This window comes from Astatotilapia calliptera, chromosome 14 (assembly GCF_964374335.1).
Source record: "Astatotilapia calliptera chromosome 14, fAstCal68.1, whole genome shotgun sequence".
NCBI classification, from domain to species: domain Eukaryota; kingdom Metazoa; phylum Chordata; class Actinopteri; order Cichliformes; family Cichlidae; genus Astatotilapia; species Astatotilapia calliptera.
This window is the reverse complement of record NC_137435.1, coordinates 28,843,490-28,863,427: the sequence shown is the minus strand read 5'-3', so window position 1 is coordinate 28,863,427 and position 19,938 is coordinate 28,843,490. Positions and strand designations below refer to the sequence as shown.

Sequence of the window (19,938 nt, the reverse complement as noted above, 5' to 3'; positions counted from 1 at the left end):
TCCCTTTTGTATACTCTGTATTTATATATGTGTATATATGGTATATTTCTGCTCACATTCTGTAACTTCTGTTGGTGCTGTGCTATTGGAATTAGAATTTCCCGGAGGAACCCACCCGAGGGATTAATAAAGTTTCATCTAATCTAACCTTATTGTCAATACACAGACGTTTGGAGGCTGGTGAATATTTCTTATAAGTTCAAATAGCATTGCAGAAGTTTATTCTTTCTGTCTTGTGGCGCTGCACACAAATGTTTTCAACATTACTGACAACCCAAACTAAGTAAACAATCCCTACGCCCCCACTGACACTGCCGTGGAGGCAGACAGCAGCGGTTTGATGGGGTGGGATTGTGACTGGGAGGCGCCTGGCCTCTCATTAACCCCCTGTTTCCTCCACACCTCTCTGTTTACACCTACATGCCGGTCAAGTCCAGACAGAAGAGCAGAAGCGCTTTAGACTGTAGACAAAACGATGCCTGTTTTTCTGCTCTCTTTCATTGCGCTCTTTGGAGTTTCTCACGCTTCTGACAGCGCGCCTCCGGAACCGTCGCTTTGGTTCAAGCCCACTTTTCGCTCCGTGTGCAAACCCATTCCGAGCACTATGTCTCTGTGCCACGGGATCGGTTACAGGAGCATGTGGATTCCAAACATGCTCGGCCATGATTCACTGAGGGAGGTCCAGCAGCAGTCTGCAGCCTGGCTGCCACTCATCTCCAAGCACTGCCACCGGGACACCAAGAAGTTTCTATGCTCGCTCTTCGCTCCGGTGTGTCTGCCGGAGGTCAGCGGGCCGGTCAGCCCCTGCAGGAACCTGTGCGAGGCCGTACGGGATGGCTGCGTGCCAGTGATGAGCGCGTTCGGCTTCCCCTGGCCTTATATGTTTAACTGCACCCGGTTCCCACACGAAACCGAACTCTGCATCCCCGTATCCGAGGGGCAGGATGGGCGGGAAACAGAGGAGGCGAAGCACGAGGAGGTGCCCAAAGGTCAGTGCACAAAGTTGTGTCATTCTCCACCAAAACACTTTTGTTTTGGGAAGTTCTCAAGTACTCAAGTACAGCTCTGAGGATGCGGTTTGCTAGACTGTGTTTTTCTTATAGTTTATCCTTTTCCTTTATTTCCACTGCATTCATTAAGGAAATGTTGCTCACTCACTCCAGAAAAGCTTCTCATAAACACTGAACTGAACTTTCTCATGTTTTCTTTTTCATTGTAAATGTTCACAAGCTCTTCTAGTGTTTCATGTAAGATTTTAATAAGTCTTTAAAATGCAAGTGTTTGTCCCATAATCATAATCCTCTTAGTAGCGTATCAACCCAGTAGGGCACTTTTCTCTCAGACTGCATGCGTACTCGTGGTTCGTAGGACAGAATGGGAGGCAGAGCCTTTCAGCTTTCAGGCCCCTCTCTGTGGAACAATCGCCCAGTTTGGATTCAGAAGACAGACATCTTTTCTACTTTTAAGATTAGGCTTGAAAATTTCCTTTTTGATAAAGCTTATACTTAGGTCTGGATCAGGCGACCCTGAATCCTCCATTAGTCAGACTGCAATAGACCCAGACTGCTGGGGGACTTTAACTCACTATGCTTTTACACATAGTTTACACCTCTCTGCATTTAATCATTAGTTATGATTAATCTCTGGCTCTCTTCTCTTTTGTCCTGTCTTCCTCTCCTCACCCCCAACCAGTCAGGGCCCCTCCCTGAGCCTGGTTGTGCCAGAGGTCTCCTCCTGTTAAAAGGTGTTTTATTCTGGGGTTTTTCTTCCCACTCTCATCAAATACTTGCTCATAGGACGCTGTCTGATCTTTGGGGTTTTCTCTCTGTTATTGTAGGGTCTTTACCTTACAATATAAAGCACTACGAAGCACTATTTTTCTGATTTGCTCCTATATAAATGTAATTGAACTGAAATTTAATTGACACATTTAACTTTAATGGAGTAACTGTTGAAGCCTCCGACAAGTACAATTGTCCAATAATAATAATAACAATAGTAATTTTTAAGAAAACTACATCATTGTATTGTGATGTCACCCATTTTGAAAGGTTGTACATTAAAGTGCTTCCACTTTGCTGCATCAATAATACTCCAGTCATATGTAAACTGTACTAATTACACTTCACTTATAATATACTCTCTGTACTGTACATGGCATTGTTTTAACTTTGGGATATTTCATTTTAATTAATAACATTGCACTTGGAGTGCTGTAGTTTTACTTCATTTTTATAAATGTAGTTTACATTTCCTGAAGCCATTTTTCTGCTTTATTACATTTTTCTCATATTACTTCTTTATTTTTGTCTTTAAATGCAGCACGTTTACTTAGAACAGATTTTTAAAAAAACATTAATATACTGGCACTTTTACTTAAGTTTTAGTATTACTCTTTATTCATCCCTGAATGTAATTTTTACAGTACTGCAATCACGCCTCTTTCACAGCATCCATTTAAAAAATTCAATTCAGTTTCAACTCAGGTTTATTTATATAGCAACAAATCACCACAACAGCCACCTCAAGACACTTTAGACTGTAAAGTTGTATTTAATCCACTTTTACTTAAGGTTCTTACTGAAGCCTTAAGGTGTTTGGCCTGCTTTGATGCTGGGGTTTAATGGACGAAAGAAAACAAAAGAGAAAAGTTCCACCAAGGTGATTATTTTTATATCCCCACTGCAGACTGCTGCAATCATTTAACCATTGTCGTTTTCCATCCCCCCAGGGAGTGTTATTTGTGAAGCCTGCAGTCTGGCTGCAGAAGGAGAGATTGACATCCAGGAAAACTTCTGCCACAGTCCATATGGTGAGAACAAAGTGTTATAGATAACGTGGGCTCCAAATGCATCCTTTTCTTTTGTAGCATGCAATTTCTCTTGCAAAAACAGGACAGCTTATCTAGTCACAGAGACTGGGTGATTTACAACATGCATGAAGTGACACCTGTTGAATAGTGTTCTCCGTGTCTCTGTCGTAGCATTTAAGATGCGTCTGGGCAGCATGATGACAGTGGGGGGTGACCTTCAGCTGGTGCCTACGGCCCGCAGTCGCATCCTGAGATGGGCGGGGGGAGGGGCTGAGAAAGCAGAAGGAGTCGGAGGCGCCATGGCCCACAGCGCTTTGTGGCTCCAAGAAGGCGGCACGTGTAACTGTCCTGGTTTAGACTCTGCAGAGAGTGACGAGAATGAGGAGAAAAGTCAAAAGGAGGTGCAGATGGATAAGAAACTGACAAAAAGAGGAAAAAAGGTGGGGAAAGGTGGATGGTACCTTTCCCTTGCTCAGGCTGAAGAGGGAAGACTGGTGCTGACTCGACTGGTGAGGTGGAGCAGAGGGGACAAAGAGCTGAAGAAGTTCATCCGAGCTCTCCTCAAGCAGCCGTGTGCAGAGCTTTAAACAGCGAGTCATCCACATCTGTTCCTGCCCTGCAGATGATGCTTTCATTGTGCTGCGTGAATACCAGCGCTTTGCAGTAATGTACACAAAGTCCAGCAAAGGAGCCAGCTGCTAACTGGTGAACAGCTGATAGTTCAGACAGTTTCAGATAGCTACGTTAAAAAAATAGTAACATTTTTTTATTAAACCACAGCATCATCTTGATTTGTTACAAAATGTATCCTTGCATTATTATTGTCACTGAGTTTCCTCCATTAAAACGGAGCATTATTTTTACCAAAATGAGAAGCCAGAGACTTTACAAATGATCATCACCTCATCAACAAAGATAAGAGAGCTGGTGTTTGTGTACACTGCTGAACCACCCAAAATCATACCGGCAGGAACATTGCATTTTATTTTTATATATATATTTTTTGTACATAAATGAGTTACATTTTGTCTCCATTATCAAATTATTCACTGAATTAAGAGATCTTTTTGTAATGATCGCTGTGGTGGAGACCGATCTCCCCTCTCTGTGGTGACATGTCCATGCACACACAAGCAATATATTTATCTGTTTACTTCAATTTATTTTTTTTATCTTGTATTTTACTTGATACATCAATAAGGTTTTTCTTGATCCTTCCATCATGACTTAGTAAAGAAAGAAATTGGACTCCGCACAGAGACGCACACCTGTTGACGTTAACTTGAGATATCAAATGTCAGTTTCACACTGCCCTTGTTTCTCCTGTTGCTCATTTTATTTGTATTTTATTTTTTTTAAATATACTGGTTTCTTCATGTCACATGAAAAATGGCAAAACCTGATGTTAAACAGTTGTAGTTTTTTTCTGTTAAATGGGAATATTTATAGGATATATATATACTGTCATGCACGTGATACATAAATTATTCACAGCCTTGTGTCTCTGAGCTTCTCTTAAACACACACGCTCTTCTCTCTGTGTTTCTGCACCTGCCTCAGCTCAAGTGCCACCTTTCAAAGTCTACTCTGCTTTTTATTAAACAGGTAAGTTTGTCTTTTCTTTCCGAGTAACATGGATTCTGTTCAGTGTGATGCAGAAAGTCGGTGAAGTCTACACTTATGTGGGGCAGTAGAAACATCTAGAGCGGCACAGTACTTTCTTTCACATTTAGCACGAGACTATGGCGGCTACACCTGTTTCTGTGCAGATGTCATTTTGCATACATGAGTATTAGAAGTTCATTCAGCTCAGAAATATTTTGTGATTACAAATAAAGATCACAGTGTTTTAATTATTAACAGTTTCCTGTGTATGTACATTTATTTCTTTGCTGTAAAGAAATAATGATTAAATGAAAATTGTGGCTTTTCTGCGTCCTTGTTGTCCTTACTTACAGCTTAGGTCATATTTAAAAGCTAAACCAGACTACGTTACTGAAAAATGTACAACAGAGACACACTTTGGGAAATTTTTCTTAATCCAGTGCAGTATTACCTTCTGTTGTTGTTTTACGTGCCAGTACATCATAGTTTAAGCACATAGTGCATAAACAGAATAAGTAAGTGGTTTTGTAGTTTGGAGAGTCATACCACTGCCCCTGAATTATGATTCTTTATTTTTATGAGAACATCAGTTGATGTTTATTTTAAAAAGACAAGTGCCTTCCTCAATGAACCTGAGCTAAGAAAAAATGCAATAATATAAATTCCCTTGTGCCAATCATGGAATTTCTAAATTTTAAAGGAACGCACGCCCAGTGTTGTCTAAGACACCGATCAATGTTAAATTGAAGTTGAGTAGTAATATTTTCTCTGTTTATGCTGTTGACCATGAAATCAAAATGATTCAGTGCTTTTATAAGGTGTTGCAGGTGCATAAATTCTGTGGGAATCAGAAAGAGAGCAACAAGTATACTTCAGGTATTAAAGGACTTGCCAGTTCACAAAAACACCAATTTAATGATCCCCTATGGCAAACACCAGGCCGAAGATAGATACTTCCAGCAGAATTTGACTCAAGCAGGCGCAGCCATCAGCCGCGACCGAGTGGTGGGTGAGGTTAAAGAAGAGAGAGAAAAGAGGAGCACACAGAGACAAGACACAAACTATGGGAGAGAGCAGACATAATTTAATGACATGCTGTAAACGTGTGTGTGTGTGTGTGTGTGTGTGTGTGTGTGTGTGTGTGTGTGTGTGTGTGTGTGTGTGTAGACTATTTGTTCCCAAAGGTCTCCTCTTTTAGGTTTTCCAGAGCCAGTCAATCAAAACATCTTTCAAAAACCCTTGTAGTCAGTGTTTACTTATACTTCTTGTGATAAATAATACAGGGCTCACTTTGTTAAAATATATCTGACAAATAACCGACCTGTGCATGTGTGTTTCTGTCTGTAGATGCTAGGATGGTGTCTCCTGCTATTGCTCTGGCCTTCCTTCCACTCCTGCTGACGCTGATTATCAGGTACCGTTACTTCTTTGTGCTGTTCTATCGGGCAGTCCTCATCAGGATATGGAAGGACTGCGTTACTGGTCTGAGCCGAGAGGAGCGTGCCTTTCAGTACGTCCTCACTCATGCCACCCCCGGAGACCCTGACAGTATCCTGGACACCTTTGATGTCTGGTGCAGCAAGGTGGAGTTCATCAGCAACATTGGACCTAAAAAAGGTACAGAGTTTGAACACAGCAAACGTAATCTTTGTTTGTTTGTTTTAAAAAGTAAAAAGCACCTTTAGGTGTGTATTTGCGTGTATGGTTTCCTTGATTTTTAGGAAAGATCCTGGACCGGCTGCTGATGGAGCACAGCCCTCTGACAGTGCTGGAGCTGGGTGCCCACTGTGGATACAGCACTGTGCGGATTGCCCGTTCTCTGCCTCTGGGCGCCAGGCTCTACAGCATCGAGATGGACCAGAGAAATGCCGCTATCGCTGAGAAAGTCATCCGCCTGGCAGGGTTTGATGATGACACGGTGAGTTAGAGAAGCATCTAAACAATTTAAAAAATGTTCTTTGTTCAGTACACTTCATGTGCAGCAGGCCGTCTGAAAGACCAGATACATTTGGGGCTTTATTACTCTAATTTTACTAAACAATGAGAGTTTCATACTTTTGATAATCATGCTGTGCTTTCCTCAGGTGGAGCTGATTGTCAATCCATCTGATGAAGTGATCCCTCAGCTGCGCTCTGACTACAATTTAGAAAGACTGGATTTTGTCTTCATGGACCACTGGAAGAAATGTTACCTCCCTGACCTGCAAGTAATGAGAATAAATTACTAGACAGGATATTTGTATATATTATATTATATTATATTATATTATATTATATTATATTATATTATATATTTGACTTAAAGGTTTGCGCTTTCCTACTGTTACCCACCCAGCTGCCTCACTCGCTGTCCCTGTGTGTTACAGATGCTCGAGGGCTCTGGTCTACTGGGAAAAGGATCTATTATCCTGGCAGACAACGTGCTGTTTCCTGGTGCTCCAAAGTTCCTTAGATATATTCGCAAGAGTGGCCTGTATGAATGGAAGATCCACCGGGCCATGCTAGAGTATAGCAAGGGCATCAGGGATGGGATGGCTGAGCTGGTGTACCAGGGAATCAAGTAGATCATGACATCATGGCAGGATTTCATATTGTTACTCAAACACACACTTCAGAAACAGAAATGTCCAAATTCTTACTTCATCTAAAGGGGTATCGTTTCAATTTCTAGTCTGTGTAACAATACAGCTCAACCTGTGAAGAAATACCTTGCAAAATAACTCACTAGTGCATACTGGGTAAAGAAGGAGCTTCAAGGTTTACTGCAGATCCCGTTTGACCAAGTGCCCCACCGATTTCACAAGAGATAATTTACTGCAACATTTACCCACAAAAACAAAACAAAGCTAAATTAAATCTTAAAACAAAAGGCTGACACTTTCTATATAGAGAAATATAAACAATCCCCAGTTTAGGTATCTCATATGCTCCAATCACCTTTTATTCTACTGGGACTTTGTTGTGACTTCTCAGCATCTCATGTCTTTTCTTTTGTTTAAAAGACTCAAATAAACAATTTTTTTAAGGCTTCTTTTTTCTTACTCCCAAATTTGAGACTCACAAAATTTAATCTAAATGCAAATTAAACCTAAATTAAAATAAAATTTTTATTAAAGTACATGTTAATATTAATCACCTGTCTTCCTTCAGCTGAACTGCAAGCATTAATTCTTAAAATCTTCCCTGCAGTTAAAGTCTAATTATATAAACCTTGGCCATCCCACCACCAAAATTCACCAAACTTTTTATTGAACTACAAGTGACGCGTCACATCTTGTTAGATTTTATTAATAAATTCAAATACACAAAAACAGAAACATGGTTCAGTTAAAATAATTTACAACTTCAGCAGAAGTAGGGAATGCCATGGTTAAATATTCTACAACATAACCATGACAGAACTCTGTGTCTCATATTTAAATATTTGTTAGCAGCTTTTGCTTCTGACATAGTTCAAAATATAAAAAGTGTCTGATCAGAATACATGTCCTGGGGTTTTATGAATGCTCTGCTGAAGGTATTTCTGTAACATACAAAACACTGCTGGGAAACAGAACAGGACTATATGGTGAAGCAACTGGATGACTCTTGCATAGGTCAATAAGTTATTTTGCTGACTTGACGTTATGGTCATGCTTAGTCTGCTGGTTGCAGACGCTGCTCTGCATAACTGTAGATAGCAAAAGTTCAAGGTTTACATAACGGATCAGTGGGCCTGCTGCTACCACTGCGTGAAGGTTTTCCCGACTTGATACAAAAACAACACTACTTAAGAGCACCACACAATTGGAGCCACTTTGATTGGTTTAAAGTATTTTCCACAGTCACACACTGTCAATTGTAATTAAATTGAAGTTAGAAAAAATGCACTGATTTCTCAAAGTATCTTATGGTGATTCTTCAGCATTGTTCTTTCACTAATTTCACACATAAAAACATGTCAGAGACTGAAGAGCAGCAGTTGTATTTTAAGCATGGAGTGGAAACCCAGGGCCAGCCTGATGAAAACCAGTATTGTCTTAAATCATCCACTGGTCTTGGTCTTGGTCTGGTCCTTCCATATCCACCTGACAGAAAGAAACCGAGCTAGATTAGAGGCAGTTTTGGTAATGGAAAGAAACTGAATTAAATTTAGATACATGTATTTTTACCAAGTCTTAACATTAAAAAACCTCATGACCGTAGGGTTTGTGATACTGTCGCCTGGAAAAAAAATTATTCAAATCATAAAGAAAAGCACCTCATTTATCTCGCCATCATCAGGTGACTCGTTGTAGTCGTTCATCTCATCCATGTCCTGCATGTCCTCTTCATCTTCTGAGTCTTCCTCGCTGTCTTCTTCATCTTCGTCATCTTCTTCTTCCTCCTCTTCGTAGCCTGCCTGCACCCAGTAAATGCAGACAGCATGAATGGAGGGGAACAAAGTATGTAACCAGTCTGTTTCACACTGTGTCTATTTTGTGTTTAAAAATCTTTTTCCGTTACCTCAAAAATTGGTTTTCCAATGGGCATCAGATTGTTGTCTTTCTCAGCAATGCTCTGCAGCTACGGTAGAGACAGTTTGCACATATTAAAGTGTATGAAGTCTCATAATACGATCAATAGACTGATCATGCATGGCCAGAGATGTTGCAGCTGTGGAGCTTGACTGATCTGAGGTTTCAGAAAGGACAATACTGTCCAAGTTATGCTAAGTACTGAACAATCTTTCACACCGTACTGTGTAAAGTATTGTTTTAACTTTGTAACATTTAATTTTGACTAAACATTGCACTTTGAGTGCCTTAGTTTTACTCTTTTTTTATATATAGTGTTTACACTTTCTGTTTTTCACATTTATAGCTCAAGTTAGAACGATTTCCTCCTGGGATTAAGATGTATTTATAAGTTTATTTATTATTTTGATTCTGATAAAGGAAAAATAATAGAGCCACCAGTAATTATAGCAGACTACAGGACTTCTATATGACTTTTAGCCTTTCGCAAATACTCAAACTAATAAATTATAAACTAACACGCGCAGAGTATATAAACTCATCGTAAGTGAAATGGAAGCAAAAAAAATAGCATAAAGATGGAAAATACAAGTCTATAATTGCTCTGGGGAGCCTTTACCCAGGTCTGGTGCTGCTGCTCTTGCTGGTGCAGCTCGGTCTCATCCACACACGGTCGGTCCAGATTAAACCACAGAGACTCCGTTATCCGGGGCAGCAACGACGGAAACAGCGTGGACATTTCTGTCACACAACAGAAATGAATCCCATAAAACAGAAAGAAAACTGAAGCCGGAGTTTGCGTTAAGACAACAAACGACAGAGGAACAGCTAATACGTCATTAACGGTCGATTTAAAAGTCCTCCAGTTTAAGACTCACAGACTCTAAAATCTAACACTCCCCTGATATTGTGGATTGAAAATGATGTGATATAATCAAACAATAAAATAACTTCGTGCTTAACCTTACCCGAAATCCACAGTCTGAGTCCCTGTCAGTGGCTCGACAAAAATTCAAAACAAATTTTACCGGAAACTGCTGGTGTTCACCCATAAAGAGTCCTCCTTTCTCCAGCGGCTCTCCATAAAGGTTCCCTTTTCGGAGCATGAGCCACGTCTGTGGCACGAGAGGTTCTAAATAAAGTAGAAACACTAATGAGCTTTAACTAAAATGTGTCACAGCGATATTAATGTGTGTGAATGGGTGGATGACAGGTTGTGTAAAGCGCTTTGGGGTCCTTAGGGACTAGAAAAGCGCTATACAAATACAGGCCATTTACCATGTTTTTATTTTAATGATCGGTATATGCAATAAAACATGTTATTTGTCTTTATTTAATTTAATTTTATGACATAGTGTTGACAAGCTGAAGAAGAACTGGGATGTCATCATCATCATCAACAACAGGTTAAACTGGAAGACCAACACAGAAGCTGCATATAAAAAGAGGATAAAGAGATCCCTCAGCCTATACAGTAAAATGATGGAGACTTTCAGTCACTCAGGAACTGGTCACACCCAGTGCCCTCCAATAGTAACTGTTGGTGACACCAGCAAACTAGATTAGAAAAGAACAGATTAGAAAGATTTGCTCTTTGAATGCCTGCAAACTGGACACATTTGAAGCTGCGGTGGAGAGAAGGTCACTGAACAAGCTGTAATCCATCATGGCGTATACCTCTGCACCACTTAGTGCACTTCAGCCTGAACTGTTTTAGTCAAGTGCTCTTGTCCTTTCTTTAAGTAGACTTCAGGAATAGTTCACCAGGCTTCTTGAAAGACATTCAAAGCTCCTCTCAGCATGTTGGCTCCCTTTTGCATAGCCTCCACCATGCTTTACAGATAGTTTCAGACACTCACTGTTTTACCTCTCCTGACCTCTTGTGTACAAATGGTGATTTAAACTAAAAATTTCAAATTTGAATTCATCACTCCATCAGACCTGTTTCCACTGGTTTTCAGTCCGGTGCTTGTGCAATTTGTCTTTTCTCCCTGTTGCTTTTCTTTAAGAATGGTTTCTCGACAGCCACCCTTCCACTAAGACCATTTCTGATGAAACTTTGATGAACAGTAGATGGATCAATTGAACCATCTCTCAAGTCCTGTCTCAGACTTTTTGCACACCAAGCTGAGATATGCCACGTTTTCAGCGAATAGCTCAAAGATGAATTATCTTCCTTGTGCAAAAATATTACTTTGTCCCAGTCAAATAGATTCGACTGAATAAATGGGAATAAATAATGCATTTTTGTGGCATGTTGCTGGTAACAAAGTGACTGAAAAAAAGTAGTGAGTAAAATGAGAGGTGAGTAAAGACTTTTGCACAGTACTGTATCTGTCTGGAAGAGTAGCATCTGCCATATATTATTAGTAGTAGTAGTAGTAGCAGTAGTATTGTGTATTATGTGATTAGTGTATATCAGCTTTAAGCAACCCATAACACAAACACTCTTTCAAACTATAGGAAGCTGCTGAGATAACAGAATTTTTGTCGTAGTTCACGGCTGGTTTCTGTAAATGCTGCTGAAGTTGAACATTCTTATCAGTAGGTTCAGAGCGTTAACCTCAAGTATAAGCACATTCATGCACATGCAAAGAAATTACCCTCTTGAGGGTGTATGTAAAGTTTCTTTTTTCTTTGTCATGGTGAGAGCACTAAAAGTACTTACTTACCATCCTTTTGATCTTCTTATTGTCATCCCAGGTCACGCTGCCCTGTCACAACAGGGTGGTGGTGAGCAGGTTAAACTTTGAGATAAGACTGATATTCTCCTTGAGATAAGACTGATATTCTTCATGGCCAGATGTTATAAAACTGGAAAATCACATGCTCACAGGAACTGCTGACTGGTAACAAATTAAAGAAAAATCCGACATCAAGAGTGTTAAAGTAGCTTATAGATAGCCTGGCACTGGTTCTACAGTTATCTGACCAGATGCAATATCACTCTTCTATGAGATAGTCCCGCCCTTGGTGTTTATGATGGCAGTGGAGAGGAATGTCTTACATGGTGGTCCAAAATCTCCCATAGATGTTGACTGAGTGCATGTGATTGTGAAAGCCATAAAATATAATTGACTTCATTTTCATAATTATGAGAGTAGTTTAGTGACCTCTTGTACCTTGCAGACGCAGGCATAATCACCTGAAGAATACTAGTCCAATCAGGCCAGAAGTATTTCATCATAGGATAATGGAGATAACTGAGAACATGGTAATTATAGTCATTCAAAGTGACCCACCACTCTGAAGGGACCAGGGGACCCAGACCTGGATACCCGTATCATTGGAGGTGGGGGTGTCTTTGAATTTGTCACATCTTAAACACACACACACACACACACACACACACACACACACACACACACACACACACACACACACACACACACACACACACACACACACTTCATATGGTCTTTGGACTTTGAAAACTAATTAGTCAAAAGCACAGCAAGTTTTCACATTCATTCGCTCACACTCTACCCACACAGTCAGACGCGTGCACACACACAAACACGCAGTCAGGCACAAATCTGTGTTTGGAAATTCTTGTTTGGTCTTGAGAAGTGTGTTAAAGGGCATCTGCAGATACAGCTTTGTAGGATCATCCCTTCAAGAAGGAGTCATCACCAAATCCAAAGGTAAAGGGAATTTGTTCATTATTACTTTGTCTCTAAATGAATTTTCACCACAGCTGCATCTACTTTGTATTTCTAAACTATACGATAATACACAGCTACTTCTATTTACATGCATATGGATTACTTTATCTATATATGATGATTAGAGCTTTACAAAATCGTTGACAAGTTTATCTTTCATGTTTTTTAATGTTTGGCTTTAAACGCAAAAATGTGTGGAGACACATTTGCTCTCTGACAGAGTTCACTTTATAGCTTACATTGTGTCCTTTTGCATTTTTATGCTGCATTCAGGAGCCACACTTTATTTGTTGCGGTATTGTGGGTAAAGCTTTCTCATGTCTTATATTTAGTATTTAAAAGAACCCAAAAGTCAGATTAGCAGAGAGAAAAATCACACGTGGGACAGAGTAAGTAAAAGAAAGTAAGTAAAATTTTATTTATATAGCACCTTTCTGGATAAAAAGTTCACAAAGTGCAGGTAAACGGATTCCACAAAAAGAAGTGAACACAAAGCGTGGATCGTGTCCACGTGTGTGCCGTCGGTGCTGAAAACCGACATCTGAAAGATTATGAAGCTGGACGTTTCATTACTCTCTGGCCACAATTCACTGAACCAGCTGCAAAAGAAGATCAAAACTATGCTTCACGTTTGATAAACATCGTCATGAATTCCCTCTTACTTTTGCTCTTTTGCTTCCACCACGATAAAATCAAACTTCCTGCACAGCTCTTTCTCAGTGTACTCAAGAGCCCAGTTTACCATGAAATATCTCTGTTTTCTGCATTATTCGCTTGCTTATTATGCACCAGTCTACCGTTGTGTTCAGTGCTGTCAGCCGCTTTTTGTTTGTTTTGGTTTTTGGATTTTTGGGTTTGTTTTTTTAAAAATGACCACCGACAAGAAAACCTAATTTCTGCTGTTCAATAAAGAAATTTACCTGATGCTGAACAAAGCAAAGCAAAGTTACAGAGGTTTTATTAGAGAGCGTTTTGCAATTCGGCATAATTTTAAGAAGTTTAATGTTCATCTGCTGATTCATGGTTTTCTTCTCTTTTGCCTACTGCAGAATATTTTTAAAGGTTATCTGCTATAAAAAGCCAGGCCAAGAAAATCTCCTTCATGTTTTTCTAAGTTTTATCCCCACTTACACAGAGGCATCTCCTGTGATGCTTACACCTCTGGTAAAGTCTCACAAGTTTCAGCTTTGTTTTTATACATAGATATAAAAATATGGATATGTACTGATAAATGATGACAATTATGATATTTCTCACTGTCTGAGACAAAATTGAATCGAATTGAATGGAATCGGGGATCTAATCGAATCGGGACTTTGTGAATCGGAATCGAAATGGATACCCAGCCCTTATTAAGTCATCACCACATCAATCAGCTTTGCTTAGCTGTTCTTCCTTGTAAATTTTTTGTCCAGTTTGGAGTTCTATAGCTTTGGAGAATTCAGGTTGTCTTCTTACAAAAAAAGCAAAAACAAGGACTGTCCGGATTACCATAAACTCTAAACTTTGTCACTAGGTCTGTTACTGAAAGAGATCTACACCAGGGCTGTTAAATACTGTAAATACTGTTAAAATATTAAATTAGTACCTATGACCAAACAATCCAGACACCTGCCTGCTGATGGTAGAAAATTAACTAAGGTCAGTAAAATGCTGTTCGTCAGACTCGGGTTAGAGGTCACAGGGAGTTGGCTGCTATCCCATACTATTTCCTTCTTCCCATTATTGGCCTCTTTATAAGCAGTATTAAGATTTTTCCCACAACCTGCTGTTGATGCTTCCCTCCCCTACAGTCATGTGGTCCGTCCTGGCCTTGCTGCTTGCCCTCTCTGGTGGAGCCATGTCTCTGGACAAACTGAACATGTGTATGGATGCAAAACATCACAAAACAGAGCCTGGCCCTGAGGGACAACTGTACCAGCAGGTGATAATTGCAAACATAGCACTGTCGCTAACGTTTCCCTTCTTGTCTTGATTTAAACCCCAAGGAGCTTGGTGGAAAAAACATTTTTTTTAGTTCTAAATCCATAAAGTGATTCTGGTTTCCTTTTTCCAGTGCTCTCCATGGCGAGATAATGCATGCTGCACAGCCAACACCTCTGCAGAAGCCCATGACGATGCCTCCTATCTCTACAACTTCAACTGGAATCACTGTGGTATTATGAGCAAGGAGTGCAAAAAACATTTCATCCAGGACACTTGTTTTTATGAGTGCTCACCACACTTGGGACCCTGGATACAACCAGTGAGTATTCTCATCCACGTGTGCATTTGAGTGTCTAATGTTTGTCTATATTTTTGTCACTAGATGGCAGCACAGGAAGTTGAAAGGACAGAAATGGTCTGTTGTTCAAACTGAGGAAACAGAATATATATATATATATATATATATATATATATATATATATATATATATATACACACGCAGTAGTTAGAACTATGAGGGAAAGGGGCTTATCTAGTTCATTACTGATTATACTAATCAGCCAATGGTGTGCATTTGTGTAGGTGGATCAGAGCTGGCGTAAGGAGCGCATCTTAGATGTGCCTTTATGTAAGGAGGACTGTGAAACCTGGTGGGAAGACTGCAAGAATGATTTCACCTGCAAAGCTAACTGGCACAAGGGATGGGACTGGAGCTCAGGTGGGGCCCACACTTGGAAAAGCAAAGCAGACATGCATGTTTGCGCTTGCATTTCTCTTATAAACCACAGCAAGCATATTCCCAGTTTTGCAAAAACATTTTCACACAGAGATTTTTTGTTGTTGTTGCTTTTACATTTACATCTATGCAGAAACAACACTATTAAAATTTATCAAATGCATTCAATTCTGTCACAGGTATCAACAAATGTCCTGAAGGTAGCAAGTGCAGTAAGTGGACTGATGTTTTTCCCACACCCAAATCCATGTGTGAAGAAATCTGGTCCAACTCTTACATCTATACCACATACACCAAAACCTCTGGGAAATGCATGCAGCTCTGGTTCACCGGCACAAACCCCAACAAGAAGGTTGCTGAGTACTACCTCAACAATGGGCAGCAACAGCAAAGCTCTGCTCTGCCAACACTGCTCTTCCTGGCTGTCACATCTCTCTCTCTGTAATGATTCATTAAAATTAATATTTCTGACCATTGCTGTATCACCTTGAATTAAAACAGATTTCTTAAACCTTTCTGTCAGTCCCTGAGCCACTTCATATACAGTAAGACCCCTTTGGCTGGCATTCTAGTAAAATTCATCAACTAGAAAATGTCAGGTATTGATGATGCAAAAAATATTCTGATAACAAAAGTTACCTGCTTGGGAATATACTAGGTAATTAGTTTAAACAGCAGCATAATCACCATCAGAAGTCCAAATCAGTTAATAATGCTCAATACATAAAACTTGTTTCATCTACTCTCATTACTGTGGGGAGCAGCTGGCAGTTCTCTTTTTTTGTCTTCCTCTTCAGGATAAAAAAAAGAGAAAACAGACATAAAGAACAAGATTATAATTTCATCAGCCAACACAGCAATTTTGTGTCCAGACAAGTGCTGTACAATCAAAGATCTGTGTGGACAGGGGAAATAAAACAAAAATAAACTTGTGCTCCTGGAGAAGCCATGAAGAGACACATGCCACATTCTGTATTACTGCACAGCTCTGGAATGATATTTCTCTTAAGTGCAGTCTATGGATCAGCTTAATAACCCCTTCACAACCTCAATGACCAGGAGGGAAACTGTAAAACTGACCCTGGGAAAATGTTTCTCCGTGCTGGGCCCCAGTGATCGCACCATCACATGATCAGTCCGGGGCCAGCCAGTGGTTACTGGGCTCTGCTGCTCGGTAATTATGGGGTTCCAGTCCCCTGAGTGTGTGTGTTTGTGGCAGAGAGAGAAAGACAGAGAAAAAGAGTGAGAGCCTAACTCCCTCCATGTGTACACGTGTTTGATGTGTGCCTATCAATGCCGCATGTGAATGTGCTCCATCAGGTCTCTGATAAAGGCTTTTGATTGGTTAAAATGTAACCACGGATGCCTTTGGAGGCTTAAGGATCAAACTGAGATGCATATTTTATGTACCCTGTACTTAATCAAGACTTCATATAAGTACTTGAAAAAACTATAACTATAACTTGTTGTGTTTAACGTACTGATAACAACACCCTTCCTCGTGATACCACTGTTAATTTAGCATATCGAGTTTAGTCTGTGTATCTCACCCTAGTCTTTCCTGTTTCTTCTGACAGCATAAACAACACCCACAGAACTTCTATAAGAGTTTGAATTACAGAAGACGGTTTGCCAAATTTTTGCCAAATTATGTTGGTTCTTTATGGTAAACAAAGTACACTCAGTGCCCGCTCAATCACAACTGCTTTAAAGACACATTCCTGAGAGATTTTGGTACATATTACCATGACATCATCATGCAGATGCTGCAGATTTGTGCCACCACATCCCACACCCTAACAGTACTTTATTGGATTTAGATCTGGTGACAGTGGAGGGACTCTGAGCACAGTGAACTCTTTGTCATGCTATACAAATCAGTTTGAGATGACTTGAGTTTTGTGACATGGAGCATTGTCCAGCTGGAAGCAGTCATCAGAAGATGGATACACCATGGTCATAAAGGGGCATGGCATTGTCAGCAACAATAGTCAGGAAGGGTGTGGTGTTTAAATTGTGCTCAGTTGGTACTAAGGATGCCAAAGTGTGCCAAGGAACTATCCCCCACACCACTAAGTTATCAAAAGCACCCTGAACCATTGATGTCAGGCAGGATGGTACCAAGGGCTGGTCAGACCAATAGTACCACTCAGAGGGAATCTGTAACTGAGGGGTACCGCTGAGGGGACCCTGGGGAGTTGGCCCATTGGTTCTTTTCCAGGAGAGGTGGACATTGATAGAGGAGAGCAGGCATGTGGTGAAATGAGGTGAGAGCTCCAAAACAGTTTTACAGTAGAAGTTGACCAGCAGAAAGGAAACAGTTTCGTTCTGCACATGTGAAGACCACTTATTTAGCCAGAATCAGACTTTTATTAATCCCTGAGAAAATTATGCATACATATGTAGCCAGGAGGAACTAGAAATGTGGCGAAAGAGCACTAACACACTGAGAGGGTAAGTTAACAAAGGTGTTGCAAAACAACCTGATGAGGAGGCTGATAATCTGGTGGAGGCTGGGAGCAGAAACAGCTACGTTTAAACAGTGACTGATGAGACTGATAAACACCAAACAACCCAGTGTTTGACCAAGACAGATGGATCCATGCTTTCATGATGTTTAGACCAGATTCTGATCCATCCCATGATCTAAATGTTTTTCCAAACTTCTTTTGTCCAATTTTGCTGACACTGTGTGAAGCCTCAGATGCAGCCTCAGTCTGGCCACTCTCCTTTGACCTCTGACATTCACTCAGAGACCTGCCGTTGGCTGGATATTTCCTGTTTTACAGACCATGCTTTGCAAACCTTAGAGACATTTATGTGGGGAAAACATTTTCTTAAATGTTCAGATTAGCTGGCACCAACAATCATGCCACATTCAAAGTCATTTAAATCACCTTGTTTCCTCATTCTGATGTTCAGCTTGAACTCCACTTGATCATGCCTATATGCCTAAACACACTGAGTTTCTGTCACATGATGGCTTATTAGATCATTTTGTTCACAACCTGCGGAACAGGTGTACATAAAGTGACTGCAGGTGAGTATAAAGACAGTATAAAGACAATCAGTCCACTAAGAAATAATTTAAAAAGCCATTCTTGAAATATTAATGGAGTTTTTGCATTTCATCATGTTAAAAATGATACCAATTGCAACATTCCCCTGACACCAGCAACCATTAGCTACTCTACGCAACTAAACTGGGCTAATTAATGCCTACAAAGCAGCAGAGTTACAGTCAGTGGTAGACAAAATGTTTTACAGATAATAAAGGAGATACATTTCTCTAAATGTCAGCAAATTCTGCATGTGAATATCAGAGAGTAAACAGAGAAACTAAAGCTAAAAGTGTGGCATCAGTGAATTACAATAACAAATGACGCTAACATTGTGGAGTACTAAGAAATAGCCAGTAATTTGGCCTCCACAGGCTTAAAATCTCAAGAATCAAGTGTCTATGAAGTTGTCTTTCCTGTGTTGCCCAGCAATGGCCATTACTGGTGTGCTGTGTGCTGTAACAACTGCAGCAGACAATTGTGGTTAGCCAAAAAGACAAGAATGAGTTATTTACGCTACATTTTGCTGACAGTGTAGTTTTAAACTCATGAGACATCTTGCAATATGCTTTTATGATCGCCACATGCAGACACATTGTTAAGCCACACACTTTTACAGTTTCACATTCATCTCACACACACAGTGTGATGCCATAACCAGAAATAGCACTGGGATGGCTGCTGTCCCCGTGGCTATTAATACTCAGCTTTTCTGAGGTCATTGGCAACACACGTTGCTCTGCCCAACTCTCACTCTCTCTCGCTCGCTTTATGCCCATATTCTTGCTTGTTCCATAACATCCTTCAAGAGTCAGACTTGATTCTGGGCAGGGGAAAAAGGCTAAATCAGAGTAACGAGCAAATATTTCAAAATGCTGGGTTACTCCTGTGGTTTGTGAGACTGGCCCTTAGGTGGGCAGTTACACCTTGTGGGAGTGCGTGTGAATGTGTGTGGTCTGGAAAAGAAAAGGATTGCATAACTGGATTTAAGCTTGGGCTGAGAAATGACTGCAGCTGGGCCTCCTCAGTGGCTGTAGGTCACACTGATATTCAAAGAGGAAAGCCCTCTGGCATTAGTCAAGGCTTTGACTATGCAGGCTAAGTGACCGGGACACAAGAGTAGGAGTGTGTCTTTCAGTTACTGAAAGCTTTTTAATAACTTGAATGAAAAACTACTACTCATCACTTTGGAAAAAAACATCTAAACCACATTTTAAATGTTAGTAATCTCATAGGAAAAACTTATCCAAGTACAACAGCCAATACTGTACCCAAAGTGTTTAGTAGTTATGGTACTTACCTCAAAGGTCTACAAAGCACTTTAAGATTGCAGATTGTTAAGGTGCCGATCATTTGAGCCATAATATACTGTATTAATGCATTATATACTGTTTATTGATGTGTATAAAACCAATATCTTAAGCTTTGTAGTGGAGTAAAGCCAAATATTTCTCTTGAAGTGGAGAGAGGCGCAAAGAAGCTTAAAATGAATTTACCTTATACTTGTGCTCATTTATTCTCTATCTTCTTTCCTCATTTCTCTTTATGTTTATCCATCACATGAGATCTTCATCTCTTCTTCTTTGTCAAGTTCGTTAGTGACAGACATGAAGGTAAAACCCACTTTACGTGCTTTTTT

The 19,938-nt window shown here is 40.2% G+C and overlaps 4 protein-coding genes and 1 long non-coding RNA gene across 5 annotated transcripts; 3 read left to right on the top strand and 2 right to left on the bottom strand.

The window, feature by feature from the left end:
• Positions 1–394: 394 nt before the first annotated feature.
• sfrp2l (secreted frizzled-related protein 2 like) lies at positions 395–4,740 on the top strand. Its single transcript, XM_026192623.2, has 3 exons — positions 395–989; positions 2,732–2,812; positions 2,984–4,740. The coding sequence occupies exons 1-3, from the start codon at positions 476–478 to the stop codon at positions 3,397–3,399; spliced, it is 1,011 nt and encodes a 336-aa protein (XP_026048408.2). The 5' UTR covers positions 395–475; the 3' UTR covers positions 3,400–4,740.
• LOC145420059 (uncharacterized) lies at positions 4,101–6,612 on the bottom strand. Its single transcript, XR_013901351.1, has 3 exons — positions 6,473–6,612; positions 6,097–6,311; positions 4,101–6,025 (listed from the first exon to the last, which is right to left on the bottom strand). It is a non-coding gene; the product is annotated as an uncharacterized LOC145420059 (long non-coding RNA).
• tomt (transmembrane O-methyltransferase) lies at positions 5,493–7,446 on the top strand. Its single transcript, XM_026193541.2, has 4 exons — positions 5,493–6,034; positions 6,139–6,335; positions 6,502–6,624; positions 6,784–7,446. Exons 1-4 carry the CDS (start codon positions 5,773–5,775, stop codon positions 6,979–6,981), a joined length of 780 nt encoding a protein of 259 aa, XP_026049326.1. The 5' UTR covers positions 5,493–5,772; the 3' UTR covers positions 6,982–7,446.
• Positions 7,447–7,687: 241 nt separating this feature from the next.
• Positions 7,688–10,038, bottom strand: anapc15 (anaphase promoting complex subunit 15). Its single transcript, XM_026193542.2, has 5 exons — positions 9,882–10,038; positions 9,533–9,654; positions 8,903–8,962; positions 8,658–8,798; positions 7,688–8,484 (listed from the first exon to the last, which is right to left on the bottom strand). Exons 2-5 carry the CDS (start codon positions 9,650–9,652, stop codon positions 8,437–8,439), a joined length of 369 nt encoding a protein of 122 aa, XP_026049327.1. The 5' UTR covers positions 9,653–9,654; positions 9,882–10,038; the 3' UTR covers positions 7,688–8,436.
• A 2,106-nt stretch (positions 10,039–12,144) lies between these two features.
• On the top strand, positions 12,145–15,755 carry folr (folate receptor). The gene is made up of 5 exons (XM_026193056.2): positions 12,145–12,557; positions 14,372–14,502; positions 14,635–14,823; positions 15,087–15,222; positions 15,420–15,755. The coding sequence occupies exons 2-5, from the start codon at positions 14,374–14,376 to the stop codon at positions 15,683–15,685; spliced, it is 720 nt and encodes a 239-aa protein (XP_026048841.2). The 5' UTR covers positions 12,145–12,557; positions 14,372–14,373; the 3' UTR covers positions 15,686–15,755.
• Positions 15,756–19,938: the final 4,183 nt, after the last annotated feature.